Here is a 26,358-nt window from a genome sequence, read left to right as displayed (position 1 = left end):
ACGGTAACGGAAACTGTTATTACTTCCTTCACACACGGAAATACAGGAATAGCTTGGGGGTCTCTGCCTTGTGCCAACAAAATAGTTATAATAAATGTTAACTTACATCGATTGCTTCAACAGCATGTTAACATGGGAATATTACATCAGAGATGTACCCGGCGACTGATTCGCAACGTGTGGATGCCCCCCTCATTTCTGTTTATATATATGTTTTTGTGGCACCGTATATTAAAACATTTTCAGAGATAAAGTATTTTCAACAAATATTTTACATATTTCTTACAGACAGTTGAATAATTAAAGGAACTCGGTGTGTGTGGGAACAAGGGGGTATCTTCAACTCTCTTTTATAAACAGAGGGGCATTTGTAATTGATGAAAGGGCCCTCTTTTGAGATTTTCTCAAAATGTGGGTGGCCGCGCCCGTCACCTCCTCCTGGTTAGCGGCCAGAGCGGTAGCTGCAGCCTGTAGAGGGCTGTTCGGCTACCGACTGGCCTTTTCCGCATGGATTGCATGTAAATCGCCCGGAACTGACCACAATGATGCAGCACACAGCTATGGACGATCAGTAGCGATACAATTAATATGCCGTTTTAGAATCAATTTGTCGATATCTCTGAATTCGTAATATATAGGACAAACTTTTCGGAACTTCGGAAGGGAATTTATATTTCATAAACATGAATAGTTCACCTGTTACTCTGTATAGTGTGTTGCCTAAAGCCATTTTCAGAACGTCCTAGTGAGAATAATTTTTATGAGGCTTGTGTTTGGAGACGATCCGTTACTTTCTTACGATGGTTTATTACGGACATTTCGAGTTTCGATGTCAAAAATTCGAGTTTAAATATCGCAATATCGAATTTGAAAAGTCGAGGGGCCCAAACTTCGAAGAATAATGGGACTTATAATCAACAGCCTGAAGGGGAAAAACCACTTAAGCCAAATCTTTCAGAAAAACCTATCTGATCCTCTGGGCATTAATCTTCCTACGACAAAGGGTCAAGTAAGAATAAAACGTAAACATTTCTCGTTTAATGCTTTATTGTATAGTACTGAGATCGATGTGACATATGATAATAGGTACATTCATTGTTCGAGATTCAATCAACGCAAAATGCCAACATTTAGTCTAGTAGATGATACTGTGGAAGCGTACTATATAAGGCAGTCCTGTATTGGCAATAGGAAACAAAGAACACATACACATCTATTTATATCAGGGTGTCCGCATATAAATCGTGAGGCCCGGGTTCGAATCCCAGTCGAGGCTGGAAGTTTTGTCACTGTTCTGGATTTTCCAACTCACTGCAATTTCAATTAAATATAGATAGGCCTTTATATATATATATATTATATATATATATTTCTATATATATATATATATTTATATATATATATATTAATATAAATATATATTTGGGGTCATAAACGTTAAGGATCATCAATGTTGGCCCCAAATATGCTAGAACAATCAAATAACGGGTCACCTATGCACTAACTCCAACAAACATTTTACTACCATCTTGAATGTTGTTCCACCGCCCCTCTCCTCCCTACCAAGACAATTTATTTTATTTTCACCACTACTCACCGTGTGGTAATTATCTCATGATTCAGAACCATCAGGAGAGGACTTTTTTAGCTTGTTAGAATTTGGGGCCAACATTTGACAAAGAACTTTAACTATTTTCTTTTGCTTCTTTTGGGATTAAAATTTAGGTCATTAAAGATATTATAGAAATCTTATCATGTTTGTTTTGAAGACCAACCCTGAACTGATTTTGCACTTGGAAAATCTTCTCAACCAGAAAATTTCATTACTGCATACGTTAGTGAAACACCAAAATCAGGCAAGAATTTTTCTGAACAGAATTTTTGTATTAAACTTGTATAAAAATAAAGATAATTTCAGAGTGATTTTTTTTACTGTTGCTGGATATGAATAAGGACCAAGTAAATATATGGGTGAATTGGGGGGAGGGGGAGGGGTGGGGAATGTATTTGAAATTATTCTTACAAAGTCAATCAAACCAGCATACAAGCATAAGAGACTTCTCTTAATGCAATACCTAAGTTTTGACTAAATAGTTTTACAAAAGAAAAATCGCCTCTTTTGAGCAGCATGAGTAGAATTATTTTCAATACAATTATTACATATTGAGTATAAAACAAAAGAAAAGAACAACTGAAATCTCTCACTCCAAAAAGAAAGAGAAAAAATATATCGAAAAAAACAAAAGAATTTGATCAAGATATGAACAATTAATATATATATGTATATCACACGATATGCTTACATTTCATCTGATAATAGGTTCCTCACTTATCTTAGATTGGCTGATGGGGTACTTCAATTAATGATAAAGATATTCTTATTGCACAGTACTAAAACAATAGACAACAACATAATCCATCATACTTCTGCAAAAGTCTGTTTATCTCTTGTTCAATCAAAAGGACAACCTGTGTAGAAAAGTCTTCATTTGTTTTAACAATTATATAAAAATACTACAAAATCAAGAAATAATCTCCCTCACCCCCCTGCACCCTGCCCCCAAGAAAAGAAAAAAATATGATATAAAGGTGACAGCTTGGCGTCATTTGTCCATCACAGTTTGCTAGTTCTTGTCAACCAGTCAAATTCCTGTAAAGTGAAAAAATAAAAGAAATTTCAGATTAAAGGGAGTGAAGACACAAAGAAACGTCTCATGCTGGTAATCTGACCTAGTTTCGAATGAGGTGTAACAGAAGTGTTAGACACCACCATCGATCCCAGAAAATACACACACAGCTTGCTACTGTCGGTAATTAGACACTAGTGTACGGTCAATACATACAGCTACGGTCAATACCCACAACACAGTGTACATAGCAGCAATGGATAGCTCAGGTCCAGCTAAAGATAACAAGGTATCACGATTTATTACTGTCTGCAATTTGTAGCGACCAGAAAAAAAATTCACTTGCAAGCAACGGAAAGTTAACTTTTTGCAGAGGGCGGCACGCCATTTGGGGCAAGTCTTCAATGCCTTTAAGCAAATATAAGATCCAGGTATTAAAGTGGAGTGACAACCCATTCCAGTATTAAACAAGAAATCTGACCAGATGTTGGGGCAATGCCTTCATGGACCAACCAATGCTACAAATTAAATTTACAAACAAAAAAGCTGAGAAGCCAAAATATACAATCCTGTTTATTTTTTAAAGGAAACTAACAAACAAAAAAAAACCTTAAGTGATTTTACCCTTTCTTGTTGGTTTGAAACTGTACCTAGATTTTTCTGTACTGCGCATGTGTTATATTCTTTGAACAGCAAATTCAATTGCCTATGTGGGACATATTCCTCACAACCTACCTGTCGATGTCCAAACTACATCAAAACAAATAAGGAGTTTTCCTTTTCTAGAAATCCTGTCTCACCAAACAAAACAAAACTTGCGAACTTTGAAATATGGACGACTTGCCTGTTGTTTCCTGCCTGCCACTGAGCTCACTGCAACATTTATGAGGACTGGCTCATTGGCATGAATAGTGAGAGACTTCTCCAAGACCTGCTCCAACTGTGAGGGCGTCTCCACGTAATATCCATGCCCCCCAAAGGCTTCCATCACCTTTTCGTACTTAGCGTCTGGTGATAAGGCGTTGGGTGGAAGCCTGATCAGGATCAGAAAGTAGACTATATCAGTCAGGATTCATAAATTCGCATAAAATTAGAGAATGGACACTCACTTTAAATGTTCTACAAGTGAAACCGTTTTTTAATTGGTTTCGGATTTAGAGGTTGTCTGATGCAGAAATGTCAAAACATTCCATAACGTTTGGACTATTTCAGGGGTATAGTTTGAAGTTTATAAGCATGGAGGTGTGTTGGTTGTCTTGGGTAAGGGATTTTTCGATGGCTTCTTGGTGGCGTAGCAAGCACAGAACAACAAATCAGAAAAAGAACAGTTCAAAAGCCATACAAGATTTGTTGTGTCTATTATGTCAGTGGTCTGATTACAACAGAGTGGGTTAAATAAAGTTAATTTCTACTACCTAGCACGGAGAGAAAGTGCCAAACTTCAACAGGGGGTGACAAAATACTATACTACCGGCCAATCACAATGATAGATGCGTACATAAGATAACACATACAAATCAGTCTGCATCAAAGAAATTATTTTCACAAATTTATAAAAGCTAAATATAAAAAAAATGAATAATCTGAATAATTACATAAGGTCAAAGGGTAATCAACCACTTGATGCATGGTTCGACATATGGGAATTGTTTTCTTTAATTCTCATAAACTGTAGATGCTGTTTTACAACAAATGTTCCATTTTAGTAGATATTTCTAAAAAAAAAGAGAGAAAAAGAACTCCCTCCACATCAGCATGAATCTCGTTGTTTATAACCATCATATAAACACTATATCATAATCAACATATTAACCACTACATGCGCTTTTATCCTTCACAATGTTACTCACATCGCTGGTAGATCATCGGATTTTTTCAAATCATTCCAGATCTCTCTCTCTAGGCCAAACTGAATCCCGTTATTGTTGATGATAATCATAAGGATTGGTAACTTATATCTGAAATGAAAGAATCAAAAGATTACACCATCTAAGCAGTCTTTTGCATTTGCTATTGACAACCTTTTTTTATACTCCAACAACTTTTCATCCAAGCAATTTTAATAACATGATATCTTGAAGAAAAAGTGTATTTCAGCATTGAACAGGAAACAAAAAATTTGCATTTTCACCAACCTGCAGATTGTTTCCAACTCCATTCCTGAGAATCCGAAAGCACTGTCGCCTTCAACACAGACTACCCGCTTCTCGGGGCAGTGTTCCTTGGCATAGAGGGCAGCAGCTATTGCAAAACCAATCCCGACTCCCATGGTGCCAAAGGTACCCGCGTCTAGTCTGTGAAGGAAGATAAATTGTGGGACAATCTAATCCCTTGGTGAACCACCCATGGTATCAATGCAGAATGTGGGGGTGAGGGGGGGGGTTGGTTAACATTTTTAACATTATACTGCACAGATAGTCAGAACTTAATATATAGACAAAGACAGCTGTCTGTTTCACTTCGTTTGAAAAACCATTTTGATGAGGAAAAACAAAAGACAAATAATTCTCTTTTGGAATACTTGAAGACCTAGCAAATATTAACCATAAAGTAAGACACCTTGATGTCTCATCTGCAACACCCTTTAATTTTCCTCATATTTTACCAAAATTTGAGTCAGTGAAAGACAAGAATATGTTTTTTTTATTCTATATCTGAGAAGAGATGGTAAGCCTGAGTTGGACTGCAAATGCAGGAAAAATGCATTGCAAACAGCTATTTCTGTTGACGACGCAGTGACATCTCACATCAATCATACTGCCAATTTGGACAAAACTTGTATTTACCTATGTCTGGCACTGTGGTTTAATAGTATTGTTCTACCAATATCCATAGTGTTAGCGCCCTCACTGACAATAATACTGTCCTTTGGAATCATCGATTGAATCTGTGACGAAGAATAAAAAAATAAAAAAATTATACGACAGACACCAACATACATAAAAATGCCCCAAAGCAGAGTTTTCTTTTATCAGATCAGAAGTGTATGTGTTAAAGAAAAATTATTAATCATTTTATAAATCCTATGCCAATGAAGAAGTTAAGAAGATTTTCCTTTCAGTTAAACTAACTCAATGTGAACAGTTGCTATGTAGTACACAATCTTCCCTACACACTCAAGCACTAGGTTACAAACATTTCTTAATGTTAGCCTGTTAATATACTAGATATAAAGAGATCAAGAAAATCTGAAGGAAACAGGCTCGATAGACAAATTTTCTATAACAGGATAAAGAGAGGGACGTTAGACTGGGAAGTGATGGGTAACTAGATTGTGAAAGTGATAAAAGGTTTTGAGATTATCCTAAACAATTTAGAGTGAAAATTATAGTTTTATGGGGAGACAGGTAAGTGAGGAGTGAGGTAGTTTCTCCCACAAATGTAATATACTTGCTTAAAGTGACTTTGATGTGTGTCAGTTCTTTCAACAGAAAGTTGCAATGTTAGACCAAAAATCTTTTATTGTACTGCAGGGAAAATTATTAACAGCTGAATTCATGTCGGTGGGACAAGTACTACTTTGGCTTCACTGGCCTGGTAGTAAACGGTTTCACTATCGCAATAGCTGTCCATGACATCAAAGCACACCTTTGACAGACGATCCCTGGTAAAGTGGGATATTTGAAAACTATCTAACTAGTTTCAAGTGACTCGTTTATTCTAGAAATAATCTATAAACTATACACTATTTGGCTGAGTTTCAGCATTTCAAACTTTTCCACAATTTCATGGCACCATTCAACATATATTTTACATTACATGAACAAATCTCTCCACTTCTTATGCAATATGCATTTGGCCTATATATAATTGGTCTAATCTAAAAAAAAAACTAAAAAAAGAACATCTCAATCTATGGGAAGTTTATATGTTTGCAAATGATTGAACCCTTTATTGTAGCTAATTCTTGAAACTGACATGAAAAATGCTTTAACATTATAGTGCCACAGAAAAGCCAATTCTTTAAGCTTTCATAAGGATGTTCTGTTTTTCTTTACACAGCAGAAATATCAAATAGGTATACATGAATATTCAATATGAAGAAATTCTTTCTCACTTTGCCCAATGCGACGTAATAATTCATAGGTATGGATGGATCTCGGGAGAGTGCGATGCTCTTCTTCTTATTCTCAGAAATTTTGTCTGTCAATGTCTGCCACCAAAGAGTCCTACTTGGATATTTCCATCCTCTGTGGAAAGTGTTGAGCTGCGTAGTGAGCTAAAAATAAAAAAAATAAAAAATATGTAAATAAATCTAGCAAGTAAAATCAGGATCAACACAATGAAATATAATCCCAGGATTAAGGTTGGATTTAGCTTCTAGAATCATACATCTGATGAAATAGAGAAAATGTGAAAAGTTCAAGAAATTTTGGTTGAGGCATTATACCCGGAGAATACAATATTGGTAATTTTTTTGCTGGGGCCAACAAACACTCAAAACTGCAACATTTTGAGTTTGCTTTCCAGTTTTGCTTTTCTCACAAAACTTTGAAATGCTCAAAGCTGTGATTTATGGGTTTCCTAGCCTGAAACATCCTCAGTCCCCAGGGTAAGGTCTGTATCTTGTACCTGACACTCCCATTCCAAAATGTCTCACATTAATTCAATATCATTATTCTATCCACTTGGAAAATGGAAATATAAACAAAATTATGTAAGTCTCATAAGTATCAAATTCCGAAACCTGTTGCACAGCTGCGTCTAAGTGGCCTGCTACACCAATGGTTCGTTCTGAGCCAATGTTGGTACCGAGTTCTTCTGGGCAGATATCAATCTAGATAGGTAAAAGAAAAAAATGAGATCAAATCTTCCACTGTAAGGGTAAAACAAACCCACAATATGAATGACTATGTCTATCATTAGAAATGAAATAAATCATTTTAGTATTAACATTCAACATCTAACAAGATAAAATGTCCACTTTGCTTTGTTTTCCACACAAGGTAATATTGCTGGTCCTTCACCAAAACCATATCTCTATTTTCCTTGAACATTTAAAGACTTTGAAGATGTTCCGTGAGCTACCCATTGTTGAATCACTGGGTACAGACGCAGTACTAATTAGCCACAGCATTTGAAAATATGTGTGTCCCTTCAACATTTCTGACAGCCTTCCTCTGCTCTCCAAATCCCTACACATGATCTCCTACAGTCATCCTCTCCTTTATCCTTCACTTTTTCTTCTTCACCTATAACGGTTTCCATCTTGTGTCTTCCATAAATCTCTTTCTTATCTCTCTTCACTCTTTGTCCCTCAGCACCTCTTATATCACAGTCTGCTCCTTTAATCATACCCCTTCCACCTACTTTCCTCCCTTACCCCTACTCCTTTTACCCCTACTCTGCCTACCCTCTCCATCCTCTTCTCTACCACTCTTTCCCAAACTCTTCTTTCCCAATCCCTTCTCCCCACCCCATCTCCCCTACCCCATCTCCCCAACCCCTCCCCCACTTCTTTGCAGCCCCTTCTCCCCTAACCTGTTAATCCCCTACCCTTCTTCCTCAGCCCCATCTCCCCTTTCCACTCCTTCCCTTCCTCCGAAACCCCTTCCTCTCTTACCCTTACCTCTACAGACTCGCCTCCTCCCAACCACTCTTCCCTCCCAACCACTTCTCCCTCTCCTGCTCCTATCCCTCACCTACTCCCTCCCCTGCTCCTTTAGCCCTCCCAACCCTACACCCCACTCTCCAACACATCAACCATCTATCCTCTCAGTCAAGCAGCTAACAACTCTCCACTTCGTACCTGTGGGTTCCCATACGGTTATATTCATCTGCTATCGTTTCCTTCTTCTCTACCACCTTTGCATATCATGTATACTTATTTCAATCCTTAGGCAAATTCCTCATTCTCACTGACTATAATGCCGCTTACCTGAATGAATTTAACATCAGGAGCAAATCGTGGTGGAAGACCAAAATGGAGAATCCAATTTAATCTACTGCCGAGTAGAAGAACGACATCTGCCTGCAGTAGGGCTCTGCGGAATAAATAGAAATAGAAATACATATTTACGATTAACCTAATAATTAATAACCTCCTTTCCTGTCGCTGTTGTGCTGGAAATAATAAAAACCGCTACAGATTTGGTAGTCTAGCATAGACGTGGACATTTTTCAAAGTGAATAGGATTTGTCATCGATGTATAGGCCTACGAAAAACAACCCTGAAAATAACATCTTGCAATATGGTTTCGGCGCGACAAGTAATTTCGGGGGGGGGGGGGAGTTGGAAAGGCGGGGAGAGTTGGAAAAGCGGGGAGGGGTGAGAATGAGGACAGCTGTGTGGAAGGCTTTGAACTCGTAACCTCAACTTTTATTTTGAATACATCGCTATACTTTTTGCGGTTTTAATCCAAACAGTTCTCATGTATCAAGGCAAGCGATCCCCGGTAATACCGCACGCGTGCGATCGGATACCATTTTTGTTTCAATACTAATGTATTGCGTACGTGAGTAAACCCAAAAAGAGGCCGCCTACCGTGCGGTCATCCGAAAGGAGCCCTGAAATATACAGATTTTTCACTCAAGAAATACCCCCCTTGAATGCTTCAAAAGTTTTTTTTTATCTCGTCAGAAAGCATTCCCATGTCCGTAGATTTGTCGTTGTTTATCTCTTTAATTGTTGGTCGTGAACCGTTTATTTGCGGTTTTAGTCCCACCGCTCAAGGCGTGTTATACTATTTATAGATCCGCTATTATTATTACTACTCATTCAGGGGCTGTTACAAAGCCTCATTAAAAATTGTCGTCGGGGATTTATAAGTTTGTTGGGTCAAACTGTTCCTCTTCCTTGGTTAGGTTGATGTTCTACGGGTTTGCATATGTACGCTACCATACGTCCCTATTAATGGGGATTGTCCCGATTAATATGGATTGTCACGTTCTTGCACTGTTTTTACGATACGCAAACTATAAAGTGTACAAGTTGTTCGCATTATTATTATACGTGACCGTTCGGTAACATGACGTAATCATTTTTCAACAAAAAATATGATTGATGACTGCATGCACACTTGCCCACAAATTTGGCGGGAAATTTTATGTAACCCTGTTTAAAAGTTTCTTAACAGGACTGGGACGCAGTGTCTCACTTTTGAACGAAAGAAATATGGTAGCCATATAGTTCAGTTCGACGGCAAGCAAGAAGCCTACCTGTTGAATATGCTACTTCTGTTGGTATCAAAATTTAATGTTATTTAATGAACAAAGAGCGTGAAAAGATTAACACACTGGCCAATCTATTTACTGACTTACATTGCACCATTTTAGCCAGCTCGGCTGCTATACGCACGACCCTTAATTTGAGTCACTCTGCAAGACAGAACAGTGGGTTACACCAGCATATCATGCTGAGATGTCGTTTGTGCTATTATTTATATATGTCTGCACGTCGATAAATTTCTGGACAGTCCAACTTGCAACCAATAACCGCCAATACTGTTACGAACCGCTTAAAACGCACAATCATCTTTGACCCTATTTCCTTATGCATCACGCGACCACGTGAATCATTTACCCATGACAAAACCAACTCACTTCGCATACGTAATGATAAAACTGCCATTTACACTCAAACCGAATCATTTCCGCAACAGAGCTGACAATACACGCCGACCCGGTTCAGAATTCGTCTTCTTCTTAATTATCGTATACAGGCCGTCAGAGTGGGTATGTTGCTTTGATTTCTTCACTTAATTTGTAACATTTATCTTTCGTAAGAACTAGGGTCTAAAAAAGCTCTCTCGTTTTCTGAAATTACATGCATATTGTAACCACATATTCTGACCCACAGTTGCAGGATTACCTACATAGAGTTTGCACGTATTTGTACCGTACCGTACCTACTAAGATATCTGTCGTCGATACGCGCATACAACCAACCTGCATTACTAACCGCAGGTCAAACGTCCTCGGTGACGTCATCCACTGCAAACAGGATTTGACTATTAATACTCTGGAACGATCGATTATTGAAAGGGGTTGTTATTGTTTATTACAAAACGGAATGGAACTTTTGTGTTGTGTGGTGTATACATATACGAAGCTTTTACATTTGCAAATCTTCGAGTCTAAGATCAAGGATGAGTAGACAATTAAAGTGATATTTTTTTTATATCTGAAAAATGACAGATAATATTAAAAAATAGATCATTACTTAGATAAAATGTCATGAAATAGTTTAGAATTTGATTTGTTTCACAAATGTATTTGTGATGTCATGATAAATTACAAATGGGAAATGTCAAAGCGACGTAAGTTCACATACTCAAAGAAAAGAGAGATGGAACAATGCAAGACCACCACCACCCCCCCCCCTTTTCAGAAAAAGAAAAGAATAAAATGTGTGGGATAGGGAAAGAAAGAGACATTTGCCATATTACACATTCCATGCTGTCTGTGGGGATATTCCAAAGTGGGAGGGAACAAAGAACTGGTATAAAACCGTTCTTCCAGCATCATACTGGGATAAACCCTATCTTGACCCACTAATCTTCATCACACATTCATAGTATATTAACCATGGTGTGTGGGTAGGAAGTGCAGGGGTTAGGGGTGGTGGGATTGGCTGGGGCTCCTTCAGAACTGAAAAATTCATACTTTTTCCAAACGTTTGTAGTCTTCTTTATATCTGAAGCTATCATTTGCTTTCAATCTGTAGTCTCTCTCCAAGCTTACTTCCTTGGGCCCTATTCCTGTAGGGGACTTACAGTGTCCGATTTTGCATTGTAATTATGAAACTGCAAATGATACTAAGGTTTGTGTATATGAAAACTTTTTGCACATATTTACATAGGTGCAGCAATTCGGCAATTTTATTTGCATTTGAGTTGGTAAAATACATAAATTATTCCCTATCCTGAGTATACCACTGTCAAGCATAAAAAAGTAGCACAATAATAACTTAAAATTGTTCACAGAAATAGAAATATTGTTGTGACTTTCTCTAAAAAAAGAAATGCCATTTTGATTACTTTTTGATTTGCCAGAGAAGTATCTACAACTGCTGAATATTCAACATGCCCAAGGCAGGCTATCACCCTGTTTGTGTCCTCTACCAGGGAAACGATTCCCCTTACGATGGAACGTACCAACTCATCTGTCGCCATCAGATAAAAGATCAAGACTTTAAACCAGGCGATGTCGTGGAGGTAAAGTCTCATAAATGGATTCATGCATCATTCACCTCTCATGATCTACATAAGTCAAAGCTGATCTGTATTTTAGCCAAAAAAATTATGCTAGATTATCAAATAATGGTCTCAAAGGTCAGGGGTGAACTGGGATAGAAATCCTAACTGGCTCAGTGATCCAAACGGCAGCACTGTCGTTTTGAAACAAGTGGCTCATTTGGCACCTCAAATGAAATTAACATCTTTTGCGAGCAAGGAGAAATAGGCATCTGTGGTAGCCTGCAAGTGCCTTTGCTGCCTTAGACCCAGGGGCCCAACTTAGATCTATCCAGTAGGCTGGTAGGCCAATCCACCCTTGGCAAAACTTCCCACAAGTTTGAAAGTCAACAGGCATATTTCTTTTCTTTTAATACAAGCTTTCCTTACTAATGAAATGAATGTTAATTTAAAACTCATCTATGTCTGGCAATAATTCAATGGGTCAGATCTAACAAGTTTTGAGGAAAATGCTTTGCAAGTTACATTCCTTTCTGGAAGCTTTCGTTTTGCTGGCCTAGAAACCGAAGTGAGAATGGAGTACTTTCTTATTGATTTATAATTGTTCAATATGTGAGAAAACTTTGGTAAAATGAAGGTGCTAGGATGAAAAAATGGTTCTATATTTTGCAACTTTTGAAAACATTGTTGGAAAATATTTGACTGTTTAGGTTATACCTGCATTTACATGTAATATATTATTTAATGTACAGTACACTAGGATTTTCTGTAAAATCTGCCACAGGGGAGGGGGGGCGGCCGATCTCCCTGATCTCATTCTGTGAGACTGAAGCCCCCACAGAAGTATACACGGTTGTACCCCATGCTGAAGCCTCCCCTCCGCCCCACAGAGGTATACATGGTTTCACCCCATGTTGTGTTGCCATATTGAAACAGAATGCTCCATAACAAGTACTTTGGAGAAATATAAAGCAACTCTCAATGTAAACATGAGTAAATAAATGCACCGATCATAAACTCTTTGCATGTGTGTTAGAAAATCTGTGTTTTCAGTGATTATCAATTTCCGTATACACATTAATACATCAGGCACAATGACAAGGTTTAAAAATTTAGCCTGCAGATCTATGCATTAATCTACTTTGGCATTAAATCAAATAAATTTGAATAAATGAAGACTTAGACAGATTTTTCAAAAGATGAAAAGACTTGATCAAGCTTCTTCTGCTTGCATCCTAAATCTGGTCTAAAACAGTTATCATTTAGTTACAAATGTGGATGTTTGGTTACACCATTCTAACTTCTTTGATCACATTTTTCTCATAATGACATATTATTTCTCCTCCAGGTTCTTCCAGATCCCCTCCATACCGATGAATCGTCAGTCTCTAAAACACCGAGAGAGGCAATTGCTCTCGGAGATGAGATGATCGTCGGTCTCCTCGGTAACTTTTGTAGCTCATTTGCTAAACCGAAGAAAACCTTCACACAGGTGAGTTTATGGGGAAGAACTTACAAAAAACAAACTGTTATGTTTCATGTTTCATGCAGGATGATACACAAGTTTTTCAAGGAGTTCCTGTAACCAGTGGCACATCTGGGAAGGAGGCCTGAGAGGCCCCTCCTCTGAATACACACACAGATCCAATAATAAAATTCCAACAATTTCAACATCTAAGTTTTGAATATTTGGTCTTGAAAAACTTTCAACAAATTGTTGATTTTATGTGTTATATTGGCTTGAAGTTTCGTCCTAATGGTTGTAATTTTAACAACATATGCCTTTAGTTAATTCTTCCGGAACAGAATTGTATCTTTAATTTGAGGTGTTTTCAGATAGTATCTACTATGTAATCTTGCAGTTCATGATAAAATTCAACGCCTAATCCTCTAAAACAAAGGAATTTTCTTGTATTGGTAGAGATATTGAAAGCAATGCCCTTTAGAGGGAGAGGAGGAAGCAAAGCAGTAATATATACAGAATTAACATATGTTTAGCGTCCCCACAAAGTTTTTACATACAAAGGACTAATTTTCATATTGTCTTATTGTGTACCTCAATTGGTAAATCCATTGTCATGATTTTATCAAGGAATATTTAATGTTTCACCCCATCCTCTTTTCCATCATGGTGAACATTGTTCACTGTCTTGTTCAATATTTCTCACTTTAACTTGCTATAGTTTGAGTAACAGACTTCCATAATAGGACTTGGAAAGTACCTATTTTCTATGAAAGTTCTTGGAAATATTCACTTTTTGAGAAGCAAGTTGATATCTTGACAACAAAACACAATTCCACTTATATTCATCTCTTTCTTTGTTGGAGACTGTTGATATTCTCATAATCTGCCAGAATCTGCCACAAATGGTCATCAGCTGATATCTATCTGATAACAGTATTATAGGCAATTATAATATATATTCAAATATGATAATTTCTTGAGAGGCCACTGGAGAAGTGTGGACATTTGTGTGATGAGAGGGTCTCATAAATATAATCCCATTTCAATTATGTCTTGAACATGAAAGTTTGTAATTTATCACATTTGCAGGGCAGTGGATGCTCATCATCAAACACAGAGGACGTTCCTCCCGCTAAAAAGGTTTGAAATCTTGCCATTTTTAATCGAATAACAGAAACATGAATAAAAATCCTATTTCTTTGCTCTGTATGTGTTGGAACTTTTGGATTGCCATTTTAATTTATAAACAGTATGGCATGTAGCAACCATGTAGCCGACTTGGATACTTTTTTCTGTACGTTTTATATTTAGCAGATGTGAAACATTACAAATTGGGCAGGTGAACCAAATGCTCAGGGAGCCACATTGTCAAGGGGCCTATGTGAATGCCTCCAGGCAAGACAATGCCACTTTGTATTTGTTTCATTGTGCCCGATAAATTAAAAAAGATCGGTTGGGAGGGGGGGGGGGGGATAATCATGTATGTACTACCAGAGGGTGTTAATCTGTCACTGGATAGGATCTGAAGGACGATGTTAGGCAGAATGATTTAAGGCAAAGTATTTCTGGATTGTGCCTGCAAAATTTAACAGGTTGGTTGAGGTGGGGGGGAGGGGGGGTAATCCTCTGTTTTTTCCCATTGAGAGTTTTGTTCATCTGAGCAACTTGACCCAAAAATTAGATTAAGTAGTCCTGTCAGGTTCACTGATTCCCCTCGCACGTTTGACAGGGTCATTTATCAAAAACTGAAACGTGTTATTAGAAAAAATCGAACCTTTGACAATAGACAGTATGTTTTCAATGGTCTACTACAAAACAAGTTATTAAATTAAATGCCCACACATCATCCTTTAACTCTTTATTCTTTATTATTCTATTATTTTTCCTTTCCGTTTCCGCAGGCACGGTATAACTACTCCGAGGAAGCAGAGGTCAAAGCGGAGACCTCATCCAATCCTGGCCAGCCGAAGAAGGTAGAGAAGGAGACCAGCGCCATCAAAGATGTTACAGCTGTCATGAACTCCATCTGTTCGCTAAACCATTCCATACTCAACGAAATACGGGTCATAAAACAGCAGCACGTATCATTCCAACAGGAACTCATCATCATCAAGGAAACTCTCAAAAATATGGCAGCCGGAGAGCGATTGCCGCCTCCTTCCGTGGATTACATCGAGATGGAGGACGTGCCCTCGCAGGTCGGACTGCGGCCGGCTGTGGTCGGCAGCCCCGCAAGCTCTGTCGATGTATCGCAGACGTCGGGGATCGAAGATGGGATGGGCGACGAGAAAGACGAGTGCTCCCAGTACCCCACGTCGCCCATAACGATGGACCCGCCTATGCCCGAATCCTTCCAGGAGGGTAAAGGGGAGGAGTTCCAGAGTACCCCGACAAGCACGGCCGTTTCGAGAGGGTTCCAATTCCACTCATATCCTCATTACGCCAACCTCAACAAACACTACAATTATCACTTTGTCGACGACAATCAAACCTCGGTCTTGGTCGGCGGACCGGAGTTTGGAGTTCAGATTTCAAAACTCGAACTGGATCAAATGATCCTTAAGACGGCCACACCAACCAGTTTCTCGTACCGGTTGGCCAGTAAGCTTTTCACGACGGAGGAGATGCTGAAGGGCAACACGAGCGGTATCGGTGTCGCTAAAACCGGAATCCATTTCCACAAACTCAACCATAACACTCTATCGGCCATCTTGGCCGAGGTGGAAAACCGGTTCCCCGGTGCCCGCACGACTCACGAGGGCGACAGACGGTTACTCAGTTCTATAAACGACTGTTGCAGAAATCGTAGAAAGCGAACACTCTACAATAAAATGAAGGTCGTTCCCGACTTGACAGGTCAGCCATCGGCCAGCATAAAACTCAATAAAGTGGAAAGTTTTCAGGAATGAGCCGGGTCTTTTATGTCGACAGAATGTGAAAAACTTATAGATGATTTGTTATATTGAGATACCATGTACCCTGCAATGCAAACCCTCTTCAGGTGGTTATTAAGCAAACCAACAACTTCCTCGTATAAAAGTAAGTTGGCCTGACATTTCCATCGTAACTGGATCTTCTTCAGAGGCGAATTACAAGTAACAGTAACAGAAGGAAAAAATACATGCAAAGAATACAGACAGGTTAATGAGAAGGGCCTCCAAGTATGCTAAAAAAGTCAAATAATGGTCACTCCAAATATTCAACTGTGAACCTTTTGCAAAGTATTAACCTATAATGAGTTATGCTATTGTTAAAATTTAACACTCTTTAATGACTAATATTTTAGATGGTGAAATGTTCCAAAAGAAGGTACTGTTTTAGCAATTCTTTAAGTTGATCAAATTTGGAACAAATCATTATGTTTTTAGGAACAAGGAGGTTGAGTAGGTAGAAGTGGAGGGGGGGGGGGAAGGCGAGGATGGGGGAACAGGAGGGAAAAGATTCAAAGAACTGTAAAATACCTCAGGAAGTTTATTTACAATTTTTTTTCACAGTACTGCACCACCCTTTTGTAATCATAGCAATTCATGAAGTGTTGAAATCAGAATTCATTGTAAAGTCAGAAATGCATTATGTATAATGTATTCTCCTTTTGCTATTATCTGTTATAAAGGGCATCTTTTCTTGATTTCTTGTCGTCAACACAGCATTCCGTTTTGGCCATGTTTCCAAGCGAAATAAATGTCTCATTCTTCACAAGCATTTTGTTCTCTTTTGTGGTATGTGGTGCAAGTGAGAAGATATTTTCCTTTTGCAGAAAAACCTAATATTTTGATATTTACTGTGACTGCAATATTGGATTGACTGCAAACAGATGGTGTCCAGGACACATTCAGTTAAAATTTTTCCTTTTGAAGCACTTTTTGGCATGCTAAAATTTTGGAGACAAATTTTACGGATGATACTTAAAACCACAGATGCTGTGTCACGCTGCTAATGTAACCATACGAGCAGTCTGATATGTATACCCTCTACGGTAAACATAATTATGAATGGAAGAACTTTATGGTCAGCAGAGTGTACTATAAACTTAAAGTAGCATTTGTGATTGCTGTTTTGAAGCCCACTCCCTGGGTTGTGAATTATAAAGATAATGACCTGTATAGTTAACAAGTGACCTCAGGTGTTTACGCTCCACCGTAGAATAAGAAATTTCATTTCGCTTGAATAGATTTATGAAATTTAGAGCAAACGAACTTCTTGCACTACTGACTTAATGTTGTGAGAAACTCACAATATAAGTTGTGCTCCCACATTTGCGTGAACCTTGGGTTAATCACACATTCACCTTTCCACGGACATGTCTCCCTCTTTCCTGTGTTGAAAACTTGTTTCCAAGTGGATTTAAATACTTATTTAAATATCAGGAGTTTAACAAATCAGCATTAATAAATATAATCGAAAACCCTTTCGCAACTGTAATTTACTAAATTATCTTCTCAAACCCGAGCAAAAAAATTTGGAATTTAATTGTATGCTAGAAGTAGGTTTTTAACTTCCTTTCATCTGGTACCAATTTCATGTAGGCACCATTCAAATCAATGTTTCCCACAAAGGGAAACCCCTGCCCCCCCCTCAAATTTAACCCTCACACCCAGGGCATGTTAACTCATGATCCTTTCTTCAGATAAGATAGGATGACCCTAGATGGCATTCACATGCAAACCGGCAGCTTTAACGCAGAGAACGGGCAATATATAAAGATGAACCATACCTTGATCGAGCAGCATTCACACAGTGTGGATCATCGTCGGGTACCACACCCTTTCCCATCGGGCTTGGCAAAAAAGGCAGAGAGAATCGATCGATGAAATCCTTGATGCTATCTTCAGCATGGGCATATGCAGCTCCTGATGGATGGAATGGTGAAATAGAGTCAAACATTGGACAGCCTTCATTGTAATGTGATGATTGATCATTACAGTAAATAAATAACATTGTCTCAGTGGGATAATGATAATAATATAATATAATCATGTATAATAATTTCATGTATTCCCCATTACGCAGTCTCTATCTATTATTATATACCTATTATAGAGTATATAGACGTATCTTATAGGTCACTTTTCCCCTACTATCAGTGGTGGAGCTAGGGGTATTGGTCAGGGGGGCGAGAATGGTCTGTAGTGGCGCTTTCAACACTATCTAAGCGGAGCGCCACCACAGGTTGGCGCGGAGCGTACAGAATTTTTTTGACTACAGATACTCCCTAGATCGCCGGAAATGACCATTTCCAACACACTGATTATGGAGCGTCGTATAACGTACACTGCAGGCCGACTTAAAGTTTGGTGTTAATTACTATTTCAGCCACTGCGCGTGGTGTTATGTCTAAAAATAGATCGAAAACCCTGTACAGTTCTTGGAAAAAGTTTCGTACAACGGAAGTGCCGATAAATTAGACACCATCGTTAGAGCAGTTTGTCAGAAAATTACACCAACAAAATGTGACAAATGTCAATAGGTTGATGAGAGCGCAATAAAAAAGTCAATAATCGCGAATAAGTAAAAAGTGGTAAAAAGCTGAAAAGGGGGCCAGCAGTCCACTTGAGTCCGTCAGGGGGGCATCCCCCCCCCCCCCCCCCGTCGTATGGAAGCTCCGCCACTGCCTACTATATTCCTTTGTTTATTTGGCTTTTGTAGATTTTCAGAGGGCCTATACCTGGGTCGATCTAGGTCAGTAGTAAACCCAGGCCCTGGTCAGCAGTGGGCTGGCAGATGTGTCCATATTCTACCACCCTCTTTGCAACCCTCAAAACCGACGCTATCACATCCCGACAAAGTGACCACCCGTGCACTAAGATCAAATAATTTTCTTGTTTCTGTTTATGTCATTTTTCCATGTCCACATATGTGTAAGCGTATACTGTTACCTTTGCCAATGATCACTAGTGGTCTTTGTGCTTTGATCAGGAGATTTGCTGCATCAGTTATTCTATCAGGGTCTGCAAGAACCTTTGGTGGAGCACAGACTTTTGGAAAGAACCTTTTCAATGATCAGATGAAAGAGAGATTTACTGTTATGCCATTTTGAAAGAAAAATGTGCACTGAACCTCATTTTTCTTTCAAACTTTATGAACTGGTTAACTCTAAATTATATTATTCACACTTTACTTGACAGTCAAGGGAGGGGGCAAAGAAGGGAGATAAATGGGATGTGGAAGCGGTGGGGGTGGGGGAGAGGGTTATCTTTGCCCTTGCGGCAAATATCAAATGAGCCTTTCTACTTTCAACTGCTAGCACCAACGTCACTGCATTGATTATCCATCTTTGGTTATATGTTGACATCTTAACATATGAACCATTACGACAGTTTATACACATGGGGTGTTGGAAATTACTTCATCATCATTTGCTAATTTTAACACCAAATTGAAGAGAAGGGTGGTGTATTGTGATGTAAATTCCTTTAATACTTGAATTGAGAAAAATAAAATATATAAATATTTGAAGCCTCTTTATTCCTGTGGGCTACTCGATTAAAATAGTAATAATAGTTCTTCCCAATAAAAATCAATAAATTGTTGATGTTCTGAATTATTTACCTGACGTCGTTGTTTGATACCGAACCATTGATCATGTCACCGGGGAAGTCAAGATAACAGGCACCTGGTCTTCCATACATACTAACTCTGAATGCCTGGTAAAGAGATGAACAAAGCTTGTTTGACACATTTTCATTTTCGGGTTAGACGACAGAAGATCTCTGATCTTCATAAAGTCTCAACATGAAGTACAGTAATTCAGAACCAACAGACAACTGCTGAAACGTCCATCGTTGTTTACTCTAACATATCTATACATCAAATGATCAATAAAGTCCATTTTATTTTATTCACATTTTGTGTTTTACATACTAAGAACTTTGATGACATTGTTGAATGTTAGTACCAACAGATATTGCCGACTTCGGAAATGGCCTTAAAGATTGCAGCTGCCATATCCTTTCCTTCATGACTCTTCCCCCCACCCAACCCCCTATACCCTCCTCTGGCTGACAATATATATATATATATATATATGTATCTTTTATATGTCTGTCATTTATTTTTGCTTCCAGTCTGAGAAACTATTTGCTTGTTTTCTTTACTTTTACTCTATCCTAGTTCCTCTATTCACTAGTCTGCTATATTTTGCTTTATTGCTACCCTGCAGGAGCTGTCAGGCTTGCCCCCCCCATCGGCCCCCTTCCCAACTCCCCCTGTCACATTGATAAATATGTTGTTGTACATAAAATAGAACACATTTCGAAAACCAGTCAACTAAGAACTAAGTATTCATAATTGTTTTACCTTTTCAATGTAGAATGGAATCTGTGCAATACTGCTAGGTCTGGCGGTAAATTTTGTGCACAAACGTGCGCTTTCGACTTGCGGGAATTCTTGGAAGGCACCCATTCCTTCTTGATCGGAGTCACTGGAACCGCCAATCACTAGACAAGGCCTGAAGAAAATATCAACTTTTTAAAAATTTTGATTGAGTTTGGAACCAGAATGAAAACATTTCATGGTTCCTTGCTGCTGTTCATTAGTTCCATTCATAGGGAAATTTCTAAGAAAGCCCTGATACAACAACAGCAATTCATGCACACAAACTTTTGTTACCAAAGTAATGCTAAGCCCTGCCCTCTCATAAATTTGTATCATATCAATTGCAACATACAGCATGTGTATAGGCTATCTGCCAATATCATCATACCAAGTTTGACGAAATTCCGACTAATAGTAGCCAAGTTATTGCAATTTGGAGTTTTTCACGTTTGACCCCGTGACCTCATTAATATTCATGATATGAGCACCAAAATCAATAGGGTTCGTCTACTTACTATGGGCCACCCACCCACTAAGTATGGTAATGATCGATCATTCCCTTGTTGAGTTATCGTGCATACAAACTTTTCATACTGAAATATTGCTAAGCCCGTCCCCTCATAAATATGCATGATATCACTTGCAACACACATCAGTGTGTGAAGACTATCTACCAATATCATCATACCAAGTTTGACGAAATTCCGACTAATAGTAGCCAAGTTATTGCAATTTGGAGTTTTTCACGTTTGACCCCATTAATATTCATGATATGAGCACCAAAATCAATAGGGTTCATCTACTCACTATGGGCCACCCACCCACTATAAGTATGGTAATGATCGGTCATTCCCTTGTTGAGTTATTGTGCATACAAGCTACAGCGTCACACACACACACACATACACACACGCCAACCTGAATACATAGGTTCCTTTGCTTTTAGCAAGGAACCAAAAACTGCACAGTACTGTAGTGTTGTACAAAATGATGTTATATTGCCACCAAATATGCTATATCATCAAATTTGGGTCAAACATATGAAACTGTTGGCTGCAACCATCCAACTACTTCCCCCACTGAGGTATTCAAGGTCTACAGACACCTACAGGGAACAACATTGTCCTAAGCACTCTTATAGGCATTAGAAATCATGAAAATAGCTGCAACTCCCATCAAAATCTATCAAAGATTGACCATTTTACAAGTCTTTCCTTACTTCTAGTTTTATTTTATGAATAAACATTAGTAGCTAATTAATGCACATTGATGATGTAAAAGGGAGTGACTGCCTAATTTTTTGTTATATTATTTGTTTGCTCTCACAACCTTTGTTTCAAGGACACTGAACACAGGTTTGTGGCCTAAGGCAATTTTTTTGAAATATTTTATTGTCTTCTTTGAAATGAGGAATATCACATTGTTCGAATGGTATACGTGGCTTGTAATTAGGGGTCAATGTTTTAAGGGCTGAATTAAGAAATTTGAATGAGCGAAACAGACTACTTCATAGTATGCACATATTTAATGAGTTTCCCCAGATTTATCAAAATATCCAATGTATGTATCTTGGAAACATAAAAAAAAAAAAAGCAAAACATTTCAACAGAATTTAGCCATTTAATGCTTGGCATCCAATATGAGATCATATTTTCAACAGAAAGTTGATCTGAAAGCAACTTTCCAGTACTTATGCCTTGTCGCATTAATTAGTGACATGATTGAACTGGAACAGTCCTGTCTATTGCCCTACTGAATATTAATATATACGACTCAAGAGGCTTCATCAAAAATGAAGTATTCCTATTACCAGTCATTTAAAATTGGATACTTGGTTGTTTATCGTTCTACTTGTTCTCTTCCTTCTTAAGCCCCCCATTAAAAAGTATTACCACCCTCTTGGCTCCTTGTCCCTCTTAAATAACAATGGAAAATAATTACCAAGCATTGAGGTTTGCATTTGCCAATCCTCCTATGGTGTGTAACATTCCAGGACCAGAAACCACCAAACAGACTCCAGGTCTTAGAGAAAAATTGAAAAGTGAAATTCACAAGTATTTATATATTAAATCCTACAGCTAGTTCACAGAGAAGATTGTAAATATAGAATGTTTTCTAATGAAATAGTTTATTATTATTACTATATGAAAGACTTAAAAGTAATTCAAAAAGTGATTTCCATCATTCTTGTAAAATTGTTTAACTAAAAGAAATAATCCCCCCCCCCCTATTTGATTACTACTGTCAGCAGTAAATATTTCAATCAAGGTTTTACATATTTAGCTGCCTTTAGCAGTGGGGTGGGACGGACAGGAGCAGGCGTTGAATGTGTTATACATATAACTGATGAATGCTCTATTAATGATAATACCTTGCAATTTGCATATTACTTTCTTTTCAAAACACAAAAACAGAGTTCCAGCAACTTCTTAAAATTAAGAGGATGGAGGAACCTCCAAGATTAAGAACTGATCAATGAGGGGCTACATGACAAATCAACATGGACAACCTAGTAGCAAAAGGAAAATTCATAAATTCCCTCAACATGCAGCAAAAATTATATTGGTTTGCTATGTAATCTGTCTTCATCTCATGTCTTTGTGCCAATTTTTTATGGACAAGTCAGGCATCTAACTAGGCCAAATGGGAAAACAAATCTGCTTACCCACCACCCTCAACTTTTGCCATTTTATTATAACTAATTTTTTGTTATTATCTGTGGGTGACTGGTGGGGGGGGGGGATGCGTTGAGGTTGGAAGGTTGGGTATTGCAATGGCAGCAAACATAGGAGGGCTATATAAGTAACTTTGCAGCTACAAATATCGCCGTTCACTAAAGTATGTGTGGGACTGTGATCGTTTTGAATTTAGTATTTAAAATCTGAATGTGAAAAGGAGGAAATGAAGATATTAACACACCTGCCAGTAAGGTATCCTACTGCTCCAGCAGCATAACATGCCTGTAGAAACAAAAGACAATATACAGTGTGTTAAAGCAAAGTATGTATCAGTCATCTACATGTTATATGGTACATTGTAGGAATTAGGCATAACAGGATCATTAAAGTAACACATTCATGTTTTCAAATGCTGAGGAAATTCTTAATGCTGTGACAGCTTCACAATCTCTTTACCACCACAAGGAGCCTAAAGATGTCGAAAACATAAAAAAAAAAAATTGATGCAAACATTTTAGTAATGGTCTGCTGTTTAGACCCCAACTATAGCACGCTACCATGGCAAAGTTTCTTGCGATGCCTTAGTCATAAAATGATCTCTTTTTACCAATTAGTCTGCAAAGCCTGCCACATATTTTTACTTGTATGAGGTTCTTTGTGTGAACGCTGTATGATTAACTACACTGTAGACATGAACATCTTTCAATGCAGTGTTTACACAAAAAGCCTAATTGTGTTAAGAGGCTATGCAGGCTAATCTTAGAGCCTAAGGTGGATTTACGACCGTGGCAGGTCTATTACATAATCGCAACACTTTTCCTAGCTATAGCCTACTATATTGGAGCAAATAAAGCAGATATTTAACTCAAGATCCCCTCTATTAATCCCACCTCAGGCGCGTAGCCAAGGGGGGGGCGAAGGGGCAGCCGCCCCCCCTTGAGCATATTTTTAATATTTTTTTTAAATGTTTTTATGATATCGCTAGTATTTTCAAAAAAGAAAATGCTTAGATGCAACTTACAAGGCCTGGGAAGTGCCATTTCCAGCGATCTGGGAGGCATTTTCAGCCAAAATTTTCTTGTACCCTTCTCGCCAACCATGGTGGCGCTACGCTTAGATAGTTTGCAATGCCGAATCTACAGTTTCGCCCCTCCCTTGGCAAATTTCTGGCTACGCGCCTGTTCCACCTTCAATCAAATATGAATATACTATAGTCCAGTAGATTCATTTCCCCATGCATGCGATGTGCAATTATACTGAGAAGATAATTACCGCTTGTTCATTTCTCATCCCGATGTACTTGATACCAGCTGATTGCAGTGCTATGGCAATTTCTACCACAGGGAAGCCAACGATTCCAAATACATACTCTACTCCCTGAAAGAAAAAAAGAGAGTGTCTATTCTGCATTGTTTTGAGTAATAACATTTGAAAACTTTATTACTTGCATCATGATATAGAACTCACATTACTTCCTCTGTTGGAGCACAGCTCATCAACGGCCAAAATTTGAAGCTGCAACATATACACACAACGGACCCAGCTTGATGGCAGAACATCTACATGCAAGGGTTCATATTTCTCAACATAGGATACAAAATTTGTACAGGCATACATGCAAATATAGAAGGCATTAGTACTTTCTCATTTATATGGAAAATTGTCCTCAGATGAGGCTTAAAGGTCTGCTGTATAGACCCCAATTATAGCACGCTATCATGGAAAAGTTTCTTGAGATTACATAATCGTAAAATTACCTCTTTTTACCTATTTTTAGTCTGCAAAAGCCTGCCACATATTGTTTCTTGCATGAGGGTCTTTGTGGGAACATTGTATGATTAACTACACTGTAGACATGAACATATTTCCACCCAATGTTTACACAAAGAGCCTAATGGTGGTAAGAAGCTACTCAGGCTAATCTTAGAGCCTGAGGTGGATTTAAGACTGTGGCAGGTCGATTACATAGTCACAAAACTTTCTCAGCTATAGCATGCTATAATTGGAGCCAATAATGCAGACCTTTAATCATTTATACAAACCAATTAAACTGCATTTATTCACAATAAGAAATCTATAATTTTCCTTAATTGTCATTTCTCCCCATCCCTATAGGAAGCTTCCATCCATAGATCTCATAATAAACAAGTTTGTAAGTTTTTAGATTTATAAAAAAATTGTAGTTCACTAATATCTGTATACAAAAGGGTATGCTTCTATAGCCTCAGTAGTACGTGCCAATAACTCTCAAATTTATGGTATGAGATCTGCACCCTTGCCGCAATGTTGTACTAGTTGAACAACTAACCTGTTCCTTCAATGCATCAGCAATAACATTTGCTCCAGCAATATCACTGTCGTCTGCCATGGTTAAACTGCAGATGTCTTGTTCTTTAAACTGTTTCAGGTTACCTGTTTGGTATGTGCTTACAAATTCCAACAAACTCTGTGGCCTATTTCTGCCAGGTAAATAGAACCACTAATATCATTACTTGCAGTGCAGCGTCAGATAACTGTGTAATTACATATGTGTGACTAGGCCGAACAGGCTTCCAACTATTGTAAGTTGACATGTGATCAACTGAGTATCAAGTGGTATCTATTAGGTCTTTTAACAGGGTCTAAACTCTAAAGGCTAACGTAACGAACAACAGTCTGCATAGTAAACAAAAAACTGTTCGCACTAATTAGGAAGAAGACGCAATTAGCTGAAAACGCAAATAAATACACGTGCAACACGAATTTATTTTAAGCCTAACAGTTACACTACAGTTAGGCCTTATTCTGTTCTCAATTTCAGTCAGTGGTACTGGTAAGAAGTACTCAGCTGGACTTTGATGTTGCTTGTTTGTTCCACAGAAGAGAAGTAAATATGCTTCAAAAAAGTGCAGCTCAGTTGGCGGTGTTTATTTCATAATTTCTAATGCTAATTTTAGGTTAGTCTAAAGTGATAGACATGAGATACGAATTCTTCTAATGATCAGCTGATTCATGCACAGACAGTTTAGAATTTCGCTCAGCATGCATGAATACTGGGACAGAGAACTTGTAACCGGGAATTACCCGTGATCCCCTTTACATGTAGTTGTTGCACTTTGGGGGAAATTCTTTTCACAACAAAAATTTGTGTACCCACGAAA

At 38.2% G+C, this 26,358-nt stretch overlaps 2 protein-coding genes across 2 annotated transcripts; one reads left to right on the top strand and one right to left on the bottom strand.

Annotated features, from left to right (window-relative positions):
* Positions 1–1,029: 1,029 nt before the first annotated feature.
* On the bottom strand, positions 1,030–26,165 carry LOC139958863 (2-hydroxyacyl-CoA lyase 1-like). Its single transcript, XM_071956263.1, has 16 exons — positions 25,527–26,165; positions 24,491–24,595; positions 23,460–23,500; positions 22,482–22,562; positions 20,523–20,673; positions 19,776–19,870; positions 19,103–19,215; positions 17,941–18,076; positions 8,506–8,611; positions 7,315–7,404; positions 6,685–6,846; positions 5,414–5,514; positions 4,763–4,921; positions 4,478–4,585; positions 3,472–3,661; positions 1,030–2,650 (listed from the first exon to the last, which is right to left on the bottom strand). Exons 1-16 carry the CDS (start codon positions 25,584–25,586, stop codon positions 2,615–2,617), a joined length of 1,734 nt encoding a protein of 577 aa, XP_071812364.1. The 5' UTR covers positions 25,587–26,165; the 3' UTR covers positions 1,030–2,614.
* On the top strand, positions 10,179–16,925 carry LOC139958864 (uncharacterized). Its single transcript, XM_071956265.1, has 5 exons — positions 10,179–10,301; positions 11,621–11,782; positions 13,110–13,253; positions 14,316–14,366; positions 15,128–16,925. Exons 2-5 carry the CDS (start codon positions 11,651–11,653, stop codon positions 16,133–16,135), a joined length of 1,335 nt encoding a protein of 444 aa, XP_071812366.1. The 5' UTR covers positions 10,179–10,301; positions 11,621–11,650; the 3' UTR covers positions 16,136–16,925.
* Positions 26,166–26,358: the final 193 nt, after the last annotated feature.

The sequence above is a fragment of the Apostichopus japonicus genome, chromosome 18, assembly GCF_037975245.1.
Source record: "Apostichopus japonicus isolate 1M-3 chromosome 18, ASM3797524v1, whole genome shotgun sequence".
Lineage (NCBI taxonomy): Eukaryota > Metazoa > Echinodermata > Holothuroidea > Aspidochirotida > Stichopodidae > Apostichopus > Apostichopus japonicus.
This window is presented reverse-complemented; position numbering and strand designations above follow the sequence as displayed.

Bases quoted from the DNA above. Each gene is read 5' to 3' on its own strand.
- LOC139958864 (XM_071956265.1), top strand. From the start codon at position 11,651: ATGCCCAAGGCAGGCTATCACCCTGTTTGTGTCCTCTACCAGGGAAAC. The intron at 11,783-13,109 runs GTAAAGTCTCAT...TTTCTCCTCCAG, and splicing joins AACCAGGCGATGTCGTGGAG to GTTCTTCCAGATCCCCTCCA. The intron at 13,254-14,315 runs GTGAGTTTATGG...TCACATTTGCAG, and splicing joins CGAAGAAAACCTTCACACAG to GGCAGTGGATGCTCATCATC.
- LOC139958863 (XM_071956263.1), bottom strand. From the start codon at position 25,586: ATGGCAGACGACAGTGATATTGCTGGAGCAAATGTTATTGCTGATGCA. The intron at 19,216-19,775 runs GTAAATAATTCA...ATCATTGAAAAG, and splicing joins GTATCAAACAACGACGTCAG to GTTCTTTCCAAAAGTCTGTG. The intron at 5,515-6,684 runs GTGAGAAAGAAT...TCTTCGTCACAG, and splicing joins ATTACGTCGCATTGGGCAAA to ATTCAATCGATGATTCCAAA.